Source organism: Carassius auratus, chromosome 9 (assembly GCF_003368295.1).
Source record: "Carassius auratus strain Wakin chromosome 9, ASM336829v1, whole genome shotgun sequence".
In the NCBI taxonomy this organism is placed as follows: domain Eukaryota; kingdom Metazoa; phylum Chordata; class Actinopteri; order Cypriniformes; family Cyprinidae; genus Carassius; species Carassius auratus.
This window is the reverse complement of record NC_039251.1, coordinates 11,237,854-11,252,406: the sequence shown is the minus strand read 5'-3', so window position 1 is coordinate 11,252,406 and position 14,553 is coordinate 11,237,854. Positions and strand designations below refer to the sequence as shown.

Genomic DNA, 14,553 nt, shown 5'->3' with positions numbered 1-14,553 from the left:
GTGTAAAAAACTCAGTATGCATGAAATAGCATTTCACCCACCCTTTAAGGATAATGCAGTCCCAACGAAAAAGGGTCACGATCGCGTGTTGGAACCGCAGGCGGTGAGTAAAACTGCTTCAAATATCTGTGTTGTTAACTTAGCTATCGGCGCGTAAGCACATCAAGTAAACAACATGCGATGTTGTCATCAAACTGCACTTTCCACATGTACAGCTTAAAAAAAAAAAAAAAAAGACGACATAAAGTGGAAACGCTAAGCAAATATATACAGTGTTGCTGCTGCTCTTGTTAAATTTCAGCCTCTGGATCTGATTCTGGATCATAAATATACGCTGAATCTGACTGTTAGCCATGGTTTGTTTTTCCTCACGGTAATGTCACAGCTTCCAAATGCTCTCAACGCAAAAGCCTACTCGCGCTCGTGATTCTTTAGCTCCGCCCACACGTCACGCCTCCAGCCGGTCGTGTTTTTCTGGGAAAAATTGGTACAGACTATCTTTCTCTTATGAATATAATAAAACTAAAGACTTTTTGGAGTTATGAAGGATGCAGTACTACTCTATAGGTACACAAGATTAACAGGATATTAAGTGAAAACGAGCATTTCATCCCCCCTTTAAAATTAAACTAACTTTACATCTCACAATTCAGTTTTCTTTAAATTCTTAGTTTACTTCTGTTTTTTCCACCACATAATAAAAAATAGTTAATTTCAACCTTTTTTTTTTTTTTTTTTTTTTTTACAATTCTGACCTGATAAAATATGTAAAGATATAAAGAATTGTGAAGAATAACGCTACAACTGTGGCATAAAAAGCCACAACTACCTTATTTATATGCGATGCGATCTGGGAAACCTGTCGGATGTCACACTGGGACGTTTTCAGGAAATTCTAAAAATAGGTTGTATGTACATTTTTTGTCAAAATTAGGGTTTCATTCAATTATTATTCTATAACATCTTGTCTATCATCTCTGAAAATATTTTGGCAAAATTCACTTGTTAAGTGCAGAAACATGTACTAAAGAGGAGGAGGCCGATGACAGTCTGTAATATGTTTTTCTAACTACAAGGTACACTATTGGTGCTATCCAAACAAACAAGGGGTGATCAAAAGTTCAGAGACTACGCTCATCATGATACAGTAAACAACAGAAAACCGTCCACTTCAGGGTAATGTTAGTCTGTTTATGTAATGATGCAGTATAGCACTGCTGACAGACAGCGAAGTAAAAGTGAAAGTGAAACCCATCCATCCATCCATCATCTTCCGCTTATCCGGGGCCGGGTCGCGGGGGCAACAGTCTAAGCAGAGACGCCCAGACTTCCCTCTCCCTAGCCACTTCTTCCAGCTCTTCCCGGGGGGACCCCGAGGCGTTCCCAGGCCAGCCGGGAGACATAGTCCCTCCAGCGTGTCCTAGGTCTTCCCCGGGGCCTCCTCCCGGTGAGACGTGCCTGGAACACCTCCCTGGGAAGGCGTCCAGGAGGCATCCGAAATAGATGCCCGAGCCACCTCAGCTGGCTTCTCTCGATGTGGAGGAGCAACGGCTCTACTCTGAGCTCCTCCCGAGTGAACGAGCTTCTCACCCTATCTCTAAGGGAGCGCCCAGCCACCCGACGGAGAAAGCTCATTTCGGCCACCTGTATCCGGGATCTTGTCCTTTCGGTCATGACCCACAGCTCATGACCATAGGTGAGAGTAGGAACGTAGATTGACCGGTAAATCGAGAGCTTTGCCTTACAGCTCAGCTCCTTCTTCACCACGACAGACCGGTACAGCGACCGCATTACTGCAGAAGCTGCACCGATCAGTCTGTCAATCTCACGTTCCATCCTTCCCTCACTCGTGAACAAGACTCGTGAAAGTGAAACCCGTCCCACTTTAAACACGTTTTTCTCAAAATGCCATTCGGGAAAACCATAGCTATCAGCCAACTGTTGTTACGTTCAAGCTATGGACAAAATGGAAAGAGCTTGAACTCAGCTTTCATATGGTATCAAAAGGTCAAATTTCACCATGTGATGGGTTTTCCTAGATCATATCATATCACATCTGATTATCACATGACAGAAAGTTGGAAAAAAGTTTCCATACCTTATTTAATTTTGTGAATGGTCATGATTTTCATCAAAAGTGCTGTTTGATTATTTAATTCTTTGTTTCAAATTGTTAAATGATGCAAGCAGTATGCTAGTATTCATTCCCAAACATCTCTTTATTGCCCTGTCATGCAAGTTCACTCGCTGAGTATAATCTATCAAGCCTCTTCAAGCTGACAGCACAACACCCATCTCTTCAGGATGTAATGAAGCTGTCAGTGTCAGTTGGATCGACCGGGCCATAAACACAGCACCAACAGCAGAGAAGCTGAAAAACAGACATCTATCAGTCTGGTGTATGGAGGCAGGTATTATGGATAACATCTGAGGAGTAACACGGAGCTAGAGGGAGCAGATTGTCAGAGTTTGTTCATAAATATGACACAAAGTGCTATTATATAACATATAATATATACAATCATATACTGTATGTGTGGTTTCTAAATGTGTATGAGAAAATACACATTTCTTCTCTCTTCACACCTGCAGGGAAATATTTTATTTGACACTAAGAATTTCTCACCTTGATTTATCAGGGTAATTGCCTTCGGGGTTATTATAGTAATAGGAATAATAAGTGCAGCTTTGAAGTACACAGTTTGTAGTATGCATAATAATATGCGTCCATGTCTGAGGAAACCATAAATATACTACGGCCAGTTAAAAACAGTGTCAACTTACTTTTTGAACAGGTGTCGGTCCAGCATTACACCATCTGATGTGGATTTGAGGGTGACCTTCAACATGTCCATACATTCCTTTAGACGTGGATCTCCTGTTCGAAGTCCAGTGGCCTTCAGTGCCTGAACGCATATGTAAACAAGAGATTTCCATGAGCTTCTATAACGGTTAAAAGCTAACTGTCTATGGCATTACTCATTACTATCATCAATCCCAACACTCTTATCAGGGGATTTCACTTCCTATGTTAGTGAGGTTGATAAGATGGCCTTGGTGTAATAAAACATGACTCTGTGCCCCGTTTAGTGGTGCAACAACACAACATTAATTATATGCACTGACCCTTTGGTCATACTATTGCAAAGAACGATGACCTATGAACACAAAACAAGGTACAGCCAATAATATCCGTCCTTCAAATACAAATGTGTGTAAGGGGTGTGCTGTCACTCACGGTAATGAATTTGTGAGCTGGGATCCTCTCCTGGCCTTCAGCAATACTGTAAAACAGCAGGTCTTCCAAGCTGGGCATGATGCCAGCCTTCCTTCTCCTGGAATAAGAGAGAAAAGTGCATTGAGTGATCTGACCTTAATCAATGACTTCTACCATGATCAAATATACCACAATCTACAGCCACAAGACAAGAATTATTAGATCAGCCTGAAGTGTATTTTTATGTAATGTGTTCAAATATACTAAGAAACCATAAAAGGAATTTAATTAGTTGGGGTTAATGTTAGAAAATATAACCATGCAACAATGATGAACAGAAAAAGAGTGAGTCAGTGAAGAGTTAAAGAGCCCATGAAATTCCTTAATTCTTGTGCTGACATTTTTTTTCCCTTGATTTTTACAGAAATTTGGGACAGGACATTGGGCTTGATGAATGTCATTTATACAACTCATATATTATTATTACATAACATTTTTACTTAGATCATATAATTACATTTATATATTTGTATGTTTTATTAAACAATTTGAATGATCATTGAATTATAGCATTGATAAAAATAAGCCTATTATTAACTATAGGAATAATTTGTAATGAAAGGAATGTATTAACAATTCAAAAATAATAATAAACTAATCAATCATTATTAAATAATTAAAAATAAATAAAATAATTATTATTATTTATAATAATAATAATAATAATAATGATAGGCATTAGTTACACTTTGGTATAGAAAGACTATAAAAGTAAAATGATTTCAACAATTATTACAAATATGTAATGGGTAAATATATATTTGGGTTTTAAATGGTTACACTGCAAAAAAATAAAATGGTCATTTATTGTTTCTATTAAAATACCTAACTACGCTAACATCATGTTATAGGTCTTCTGTGATGAAAACACGCATTAGCAGTTGCACAATACACGAGTGTAGATTCACTCTTGCCAAGTTCTATTAAGAGCCGACCGAACATAGCTATTGCATTATCACATTTAGAGGGCTTTGAGTCTAATGGAGCTCTACATAAGCTCCTGTGGCACTGAGCCACTTCACAGTCTGGCCAGGACTGTAGTTCCCAGCGGCCTGCCAAAACATCCTCTCACAGAGCACCAACAGCCCCACCTTCCCAGAAGTTCCCAACACATCACACACCACCAACATTAAATGAACCACAGCTGTCCTTTACCAAACTTGACTTATACTTGCTCTGTTCATTTTCCTAGAGATCATTTGATTATGTTTCATTTGAATGTTCTTTAAAATTATTTAAATACACATCTAAGGGTGTCATGGGAATTGCACAAAAAGGTGATTTTGATCGTTTGGGATAATTTGTAAGGAATGTGAAACAGAGAGGGAATTTATTGAGAAAGGATTGATAGAGGTAAAAGACTGGAAGTGACAATTCAAATCATACTTACAAACAAACAGCAGACAGAGCAATGAGGGAGAGAAAAACATGCAGAATCAATCAGAAACACACAATAAACAGATCAGTCAAATCAATTATGACAAACTTAAGAACTGATCAAACATAAAACATAAATCAAGAATCGTTCATGATACACAATGCATTAAATATTAATTTCATTAAAAAAAAATGGGGAAAATATATACATATTTTTATATCGAATGAGAAGTGGATTGAGTAAATTCCAGGGGAAATGTAGTAACTCTCACATATGGTGGGAGATTTTTTATTACACCAAAACAGAAAGCACATATTGAGAACAAGGACACCAAATGTTGGACACAGTGTGGGTTTTGGGCGGCCATTACGGCCAGGCTTTGTGGAAGTATAAAACAAAAGACCCTTCCCTTGTGGATGGAAATGTTGGATAATGTTATTTTAATCTCTCTAAAATATATTTTCCACATCGGAAACCAGCAGACCATTTCCCACAGTCTCCATCATAGACCAAGAACAAAAACGTGAAATTATTTGGTATGGAGTTTGATTAAATATATACCGGACCTCCTCCGAATTGTGAAAATGATTATTGTTATAAATATTATTTAATATTTTGTATTATTTCAAATAATTAAATTAAATTAATGGCAGAGAAGAATGTAACTACATCTGTTTTGAAATAATGTACTGTTCCTTAAGCTGCTACATCAAAACAGAAAAGAAAAAAAGAAAGGATTTTCATTTAACTCGTCCCTTAGTCAGGAAGGAATGAATTAAAAAAATACTAGAGTTGTTCCGATTCCGATACTAGTATCGGAAATATCTCCGATACCACAACAAATTCTGGCATCGGCATCGGCGAGTACATGAACCCATATACCGATCCGATACCATTTTCTTAAAAAAGACCTAGTTATGACCGCAAGCTTTGCCTAACCGCTGCACGGTTCTTCTTCGCTGCTCAAAATGCATTGAAAACACAGGAAGTTGTGCTGTGTTGCCACAAGCAACCCCTGTTTAGAGCAGCGAAGAAGAAATGAAAACGCGTTAGCAGCCCTTATCTATATATGACTGGATCACTCATCACATTCTAAACTGCCAAAAGACAGTGAAGCCGCTACTATATTATAGATCAGTGGTTAGCAGTATGTCTCTGTAGTACCGGTAGTTACAGACTCTCGAGTATATTCAGTACCGGCAGCTGCGTTCAGTTGCTTCCGTGTAAGTCAAAACGCAGGGCTCCAGACAGTAGCCGAATATATACTAGTGTCTGTGAATATTAAACTGCAAAATACTATTTAAATATTACTCCCGCAAAATCTACATCTCTGTGGGTGACTGGCACAGATGCGCGAGAGCTCGCTGTTTTGTAGTCTCTGCTGTGTGTCATGAGGACACGAACGCATAAACCGTCACTTCATGAGAATTTACCGTTTCATTTGAGAATACTGTCATATCATAAACACAGACACTCAAAGATCTTCATGGCAGCCCATTAAAATAAATGTTTGGTTTACATGAGTAAATTGACAATATATAAAGCTACTGTTGTAGCCTACAGTAATAATAATACATCTCTATAATAATAATAATTATGCCAAGATGGTTGCTTGTTTTTTACTTGTTTTTTACTTGTTAGAGATTATCTGATTAATAGATCTTTTTTTATATTCCTAGACTTATTTGTTGCAGTTTTTTTATACAGTTATATTGTAAAACTTAAATACCTTTTTTAGTTTGCGGTGTTAGATTTTTGGCTGCATTTGAAGTTCTTTTTTGCATAAGAAAATAAATAATACTGTCAAATTCATGTTAGATAATAAAAATACTGTAATAAATACAGTAGTTCACCATGTATTTGTTCATGTTTTATTGAGGGATCTGTCTGAAGCACACCATAAAAAAATTCTAGCAATTTACACAGGGCTAGTAGTATATACAGCTGTATATACAGATATACACCCAGGTATCGGATCAGTACTCGGTATCGGCCGATACCCTGAGCCCAGGTATCGGAATCGGTATCGGGAAGAGAAAAAGGGTATCGGAACATCTCTAAAAAATACTGATAGATTAAACAACTTATTAGGAATTATTTGGTAAAATCTGTTTAATTAGTTCATCATCCTTATTTTGTTGGGACAAATTTCTTTAAGTTGAACTACCGGTTATCTTGACAGCACTTTACTGGTTATATTATATTTTTCAGTCTTTCTTTTCAGAATACAGGGTTAACCTGCTCTACGTGATTGTTACATCAAAACAAAAAAATATCTGATTTAACCTATCAAACTATCAGACTATCATACCAGTCCCATGATGCCAAAAATATTTGCTTTCGGTTTGTAAAGTATTTTCATATTTACTGCCTGAGCCTACAAAATGACTCTGTTCTGACACTATGTTCTGCTCTGATTGATATTTTGCCACAAAATGCATCCATAATATTCCCATAAGAGAACACTAAATGCATGAAAATTACTTAAAAAAAATTCACAAACAGAAAGATCTGACAATGTAGCCCACAGACAGCTCAGCAAGTCATTATGCAAAAACACAAACTATCTGTTTTTACAATTCAACTGATTCAGCATCTTTACTACACAGACACAGGGCTGAACAAAAATACATTTCATTTCATTTGAAGTGAGGTCACTTAAAGTAAATAGTCAACAACCTGCGTTACTTGACAGAAAATCAACTGTGTGCTCATCATAATTGCAGTATCAGCTTGCAGCAGAAACAGGTCTCTAGTTCTGTCTAACGAAAGCCAAAGCTCCCTGAAAAGAGAAATGGATGAATCATCGGTGCTGGACCTATGGGATCTATTTAGCAGCAAAGGTCTTTGGTGTTTAAAACAGTGCATCTGTCTGACTCTGGTCCAATCTCTTCTTCTTTCATCACTTGTTTCTTCATCTCTGCAGTTTGTGTGTGATCATGGGACTCTCAGAGAGCCTCATCGCCCTCCTGCAGACTTAATAAAACAAACATTGCATGCCTATTCACACACCACTGATGGCTTACAGAAGACAGGGCCCAACACCTAACCAAAAACCACAGGCTGTGCAGACACTGTGACCTGACAGCAGGGATTGTGGGATTATTTTATGGCAGCACAATTATTAGAATTTTTTTTTTTAACTAGAAACAACTACCCGTTAAATCGATGTGTTTAAGTACAGAAAATCTACAATTAATCTAAATTCTATCATATTATTCCGAAAATATAAAGATCAGAATAGGAAGATCAGAAAATATGAAATGGACAACAACAAAAATCCACCATCTGGAACCATTTTGTCCAAGATGGCATAGTCTGACGCAGATTGTTGCAAACAGATTAAACACTTAATATTTCATTCACGTTTCAAGTGAAGTGTGATCATATAACGCATTAAGTAGGATGATCAAACAGATAATTTTGCCTCTGTTGACAATTCTACATCTTTAGCCTATATCACAACTGTTGAGTACGTTGTCTGATTTAAAGTTTGTTACCAGTTAATAAATGGTCAATTATGGGTTAAAGGAATCAGCCAAAACTTGCATCCGTACCACCAAAGTCTACCGAAAACATGCTCACACGACAGCCGTTCCAGGCATAAAGTCCATCATTTACTAGGAATAATGAGGAGTGCATTGGACACTATAACTGACCACGTCTTTGGCTCATTTGAGACACACAGGAGAGGAAGTATCTCCATAGAGGAGGCATGTGAAACTGAAAATATATATATTCACTGGCTAACTAACTGTTTTGTTATTGCACCACTGGTCAGGTCACATGGCAGTCGATTCTGTATACCGCACATTGTGCAAACTTAACAGTTGTTTATTGATCATAGATGAGATGATGACCCTCAGGGTAAGTTTGTCAAACCTCCCAGTGGAATTAATGGACACTTGATGCTATATATGTCTTCTGCTCTTCCTGTTCATGAACTCGCTCAAGAAAGATAGATACTTTACCAACTACAAGTTCCCTTTTGGCCCTCAATTCAAAGATTCAAAAGCAGAAGGTCTTGCATTGAGTTCATCATAATCTCTGACAGTGAGACATAATGAAGGTTTTCATTTTGGGCTGAACTACCGAGCTGGTTACTAGGACATACTTTGTTACAAAACACCTTCCTTCAAACTTGGTTTAAAAAACTCACTTTTTTAACAGATGCAGAAACATATAAGCTGCTGTCTAAAATATCTTCAGCTGACAGCTCTCAGTGAAAAGTAAAAAGAACGGCCAGTGTAGTCTTTTGGTCAAGAGTTTGTTCTTGGTGGGGGATCTGGATAGGACAGACTGTAATCTACATTTTCTGCTGCTGACACAGCGGTATGCTGCTCTAAACTATGTGCCAAGTGGAAGTATGCATTCTGGATACAGAGACACACTCTGTAGGTGAGGTGAGAATTTAGCACTGAGATTCGTTTACTAAACATTTACATAACTAAATACTTGCAATTAATACATTATTCAGTATATATATATATATTCACAATGATTTTGGTAGAAATATAAAATGCAACATTGTGAATTTTATAAAGAGTATATTATTCGGACATTCGACAATAAATCGGACAATTTTCTAATTTTCTTTTTTTTACTTAACTAGTTCCAGAAATATAAAAAGCCAGAAATATATTTAAAACAGAAATGTTTAAAAGCATCTCAGTAGCATGGATGAAAGTTGGTAAGTTTGTTAATAGGTCTGATTCAGTTCTGTAAATCAATTTAAACTGAAGCTTAAGCGAATCAGTTCAAATTTCTAATTGAACAGTCCATCACTCAAAAGTGCAATTTTTCATGAATTTAAATGTTTTAATAATAGTTTAATATCATTGTTAATTAAAATAAACAGATAATAGTGGAGCGCATTTATTTTTTAATTATTGCATTAAAATTTGTGTGCAAGTAATAGTAATATATGCAGTAATATTCTTCAGAAAACCATGTTCTTCAGAATTCAGATTATTATCAATGCTGAAAACAGTTTATATCGCATGCTTAATATTTCATTTTTTATTATTCTTTGTTCAATAGAAATTTCCTTCCTTTATCATAAAAAAAAAAATGCAATGTTACAGTCCTGTGCCAAATGCAACGTGAAGCTCTAGAAGACTGGAAACTTCTGTTACACCTCTATGGGGCCCTAGGGGTTAGAAGGCATGCACCTCTGTACCACGTGCTCTCAGGAGAACAGTCTCTGCAGGTTTCTGGTGTCACATAACTTTACTGCACCTGCCTGCCTGACAGCAAAGGCTGACAGGATCAACCTGTCACATAATAGCTTTAATTGCAGGTTTCAATTCTTTATGTTTGTTCACTTTTGGCAAGAAATTCCCAGCAATTTGTTTACTGACTTTTGAGATTGAGGGATTAGTTTCTACTGACATGCCAGACAATCAGTCCATTTTTTACACTCCGTCACCTTGGACACAATTAGCTGAACTGTCAGAGAAAGTCTGAGTGCACCCATTTAACTCATATGACAGGAGGTTAGTTGTCAGCAGTGAATCAACAAACAACAAATGATCATAATTCCACCAGTAAAGTAACAGTTAAAATGCCTGATAAATGTGTACTTCAGTGATCAAGAGCTCAGATGATATACTTCTGGTACACATGACATACTGTATGTTTTGGCACAGCAATCATTCATTGTTTTGTTTTAGGCCACAGAGTCAACAGATACAACCCCTCAATGCTTGATATTTTCACTGAAAACATTTCAGTTATTTCAGCCTCCTGGAGATAGTTGGCCTGTGTCATTCTGAAAGAGTCATGCATCATGTTACACATGGAGACTGCAGTTTAACAATTGCACATGTGTTACATTGTCATTAAAAATAACTGATTACTGATGATTAACGGTTGTGATCTGAAACCTAGTGAGCTGCCTTAATGTCTCCTGCAGCAACAAGCAGCAAGCACCTACAAGACTTTACTACAGATTGTGCTGTCAGCTTGTTACTAAGACAATGGCATAATATTCTAAAAAGAAAAATAGTAAAAAAAAAAAAAAAAGTATTAGAAAAATATTTTTCACTCACCCTTTCTATTTTCTAAATGCATCATAAAGATCATCTGTGCATATGGTCCATTTTTACATTTTTGGAGCTAGACATTTTTTAAACGTGATGTTTCTGTTTAGTCCACTTAAACCCCACTAATTACACTGCGGTCTATCTTACTAGATTTTGAAACAGTGCTGCTCTAAAGCTTGCAATGGTAACATGTTGTAATAGTTAGAGGACTCATTGAATGCTTCTCAGAGTCTGTAGCATTCATGCTCACTAGTAATACAGCCACAACAACAATCAAGATGGAACATAATTGAGTGGGATAAAAATAAAAAAAAAACAGCTACATGCTGAAAAATAATGACAGAGTGCTCTACTAAATAGATCAATCCACAAGAGCCAATCCATTAGAGACGGAGCGCAGAAAAGCCTTCTGGGATCCCCAAGAGATGAACAGACATCCCACCGATCAATAAGAGAAATGTGAATGACCTTCAGAACGGCCTTGCTGAAAACAGTGATGTGCAGTATGAAGAAAATCATTTCTAATAGCACATGCAGCATTCGGTAATGCATAGCCTATTTCTGCATAATCCGATCAAACAAAATAGTTTACAAATGAAAGTAACGTCCTCTTTTGATCATTTTAAATCAGTTCTAGTCATTAAATAGAAACTATATCAGAGCAAATCCTCAACAAACCTCGCTCTCACACCTTCATGATAACCTGTTAGTCTAGTTGTCAAGGAAACAGCACTGGTGTGAAGCTTGCGTGTCTGGTGTCTGTGATCGGCTTCACGAACAATCCAGCAACCCGTGTCCTCGCATTCACCCAGAACATCAGCAGCTCATCATTCACCTCTCCTCACCTTGGAGCAGAATATCACCATGACAACACAAGAAGCAATATCTCATTTCCATAAGAATCCAGAATTTATTGCTTCAAACTGGACGACGTGTCAGATCGCAGCTTCTCACTGCATGTATGAAGCCATTTAATGAGAAGAATAACCACAGCAAGGCCATGATGATAATATGGAGGTATTATATCATGATTACATTCTCAAATGATCATTCTTCTCTCTTGATATCATTATCAGCCATTCAAAAACCTCACTCCATTACGACCTTACAGCACTTTTAATAGAGTAATCTGCTGGAGGAGTGCAACATGTTACTTAACAGGATTATGCGTCATCAGTTTATTTATGCCAGATGAACAAATGCCCAGCGTTTCATTAACAGAAAGTAAAAATCAGTCTATAAGGAGGAGGGCAGAAATTCCACCAAATCTAGCAGAAAATGACTTTTAATTTGACATTCTTTCTGGAAAATGGATGTTGTGTTGCCCATCTTGAGACAGTGTGGCATTCATGAGATGATGATCGAGCTCTCGATTAAGGTCTCTCTGCAGGGACAGCACGGGCCTTCTGCGTCATCTTATGAATAATCCATATGGACAGACGAGCGATGAGTCACGCACACCGTGTGAGCCGTGAGCAAACAGAAGAGCGTGAGGAAAGGATTGATTATACAGCAAGGGAGGATTTTTTGAAACTTTCATATATAGATCTATAAATATGGAGAAAACTGTTGTGCAGAAAACAGTTTTAATGATCTCCCCATGTCCTCTCTGTCTGTTTGCGGAAGTGCATTATTGACATTCCACAGCCGGAGTGTCATAATCTAGCAGCTGATAAGAGCCACCGCCGCCGCCATTCCCATCTCCAACCTCCATAAAGTAAGCAATAATAGTTGTTTCATTTTGATTCATCTCAGTGACTCAAAACACAAGTCTTATTATGCATTAATTAATATGTTTCTTGTAATCTACATAACTACTAAGATTCCAGAAAAAACTATTTACAATCATTAAAACCTCACCTCAGTATGACTTTTACCAAGCTACTATATAAAAACAGGAGTAGCCTACCTAAGTTAAGACATTCAATAATGTACTGAACACATTCATAATTGTTACACCCATATTCTGGAAACTAAAGTCCCAGATTTTAGACAGATTTTTCATTTTAGCGTGGAGTATCCCTTTCATGTGGTGGAAGGTTGCTGTAGCTGTCTCATTTCAAGAGCATGCATGAATAAATGAGCCATCATCTTTTCCTCTTTACAGCATTAAATAAACATTAATGAACTATTAAGGAAACATTAATGAAGGTATGTTTAGATGTATCCGAATGAATATAAAGCTACAATCGAATAAGAGCTATGCGAATCAGAATAAAATTGATTTTTGAAATTAGTGTCAATCTCCAACCCTAAGGATTATTATACTTTCAAGAGTTCTTTGAAGTCAGTTAGATTCTGGTTGCCTGTAAATTGTTTTTTTTTTTAAGTTTCCTCAGCTGGAAAATAACATTCTGAAAGAGATTTTGTATATTATTTCTGTGGTGTGAGCTTCTCTGTTATCACAGATTTAAAAGTTGTTTTTTTTACTTCTGTAATATGGATCATGAATTAACTGTTCCGATTTATACATTTTCTTTGCAATATTAAATGCTCCAAATCATTCAGTTGGTTGACGAAATTCAGAACCGAGATGCTTCGTTCGATTACTTTCACTCACGAACGATATGCTTAGTTCTTTAATTTTATTCAAAAAGAGACGACTGATTCAGTCGTTCGAAATCATGAAGGGGGCGTATCCCTTCAGTAAACTCAACCAATGAAATACTCCCTAACAGCCAACACTCGTTTACTATTGGTTCGTGATGTATAGTTGGTTTTTGATATCAGAACAGGAGTCACGCCCTAGAAAAGAGGACATTTAAGTGAACGGAAAATGCGAGTCAGTGCATGCATGGAAGCGAAGGAGACCTATTCACTCATCTCTGTAAAGACACAATGTCACATCTAGACGATGCCCTACTTTACAGTAATGGGGTGTGACCATTAACTTACCAGAAATAAACACTGTATACTTGACCTACACCAATCAAACTGATAACATTTTATTCTAACATGAAGTATACTACTAGTACACGTTCCCCACCCACTTGCTGTAAAAGTGTACACACAACGCCACGTTGTCTGTCTTTCAAGGATATTCTGGCGCGTGTGCTAAACAAATGCTATATACTACTGACCAATAGCATTTAATATTTCATGCGTCATGACCAAATGACAAAATTTCGTACCTGTCTGCCGTCGCTTCTTGGACGGAGTCATCTTTCTTCACCGGTTCTGTAGAGTCAATTGATCCTTCGGTCTTTGTACATAGGAATCTTCTCCCAGCTAAAGGCAGAAAGAAAGGTCTTCCATTGCAGCCAGACTTTAATTTAGATATTCTACCAGCCGGATAAGCAGCGCTGTAGATGTACGCTTTTGGGAAAGTCTTCTTATGCCCTATAATGTCAGAAAACAAACGCTTTGGGCTGGTTTGAAACAACTCCTTCAGCACAAGTGAAGCCCTAAACTGTAACATCTCAATCCTGTCGCGCTAATTCAGATTAACGTCTTTATCTTTTTAAATAATGCTAGAAGACCACTTGTAGTTCTAGAACACAAACACACTGATAGTGTAGATTTTCAGTGAAGAACACCAAGCAAAAGCGCTCGGACACGCCCACCTGACGAGCTATTGGACGACGTGCTAATATATGCGCGTATTCTCTCGCATCATTGGCTCAATAAAACATATTTCATTTTTAATTGCCATGCATCACATCCTGCAATGACTCACTTTTGCATGTTTTTTTTTTCTTCTGATTTTGTATATCGTTTATTAGTATAGGGATGTGAATGTTTATTGTTGTCATGTAAGTATTCGTGCATTTAACTTTATTTTTATATACTAACGCTGTATTATACTATATTACTACTAAAATAACTTCTAACTTGTTTAACACTCCATTGTAGAT

General features: G+C 37.2%; 1 protein-coding gene across 5 annotated transcripts in view; it reads right to left on the bottom strand.

Moving 5' to 3' along the window:
• LOC113108354 (glutaminase kidney isoform, mitochondrial-like) overlaps positions 1-14,243 on the bottom strand; it is a 46,105-nt gene extending 31,862 nt beyond the window's left edge. For 3 of the 5 annotated variants that reach the window (XM_026271416.1, XM_026271417.1, XM_026271420.1), the window contains exons 1-3: positions 13,831-14,242; positions 3,239-3,335; positions 2,785-2,906 (exon numbers count right to left, since the gene is read on the bottom strand). In XM_026271416.1, coding sequence (XP_026127201.1) covers positions 2,785-2,906; positions 3,239-3,335; positions 13,831-14,117 — 506 coding nt within the window. In that variant the 5' untranslated portion in view covers positions 14,118-14,242. Of the gene's footprint in view, positions 1-2,784; positions 2,907-3,238; positions 3,336-13,830 lie in introns of all 5 variants that reach the window. The other 2 variants (XM_026271418.1, XM_026271421.1) reach the window with 2 other exon arrangements.
• Positions 14,244-14,553: the final 310 nt, after the last annotated feature.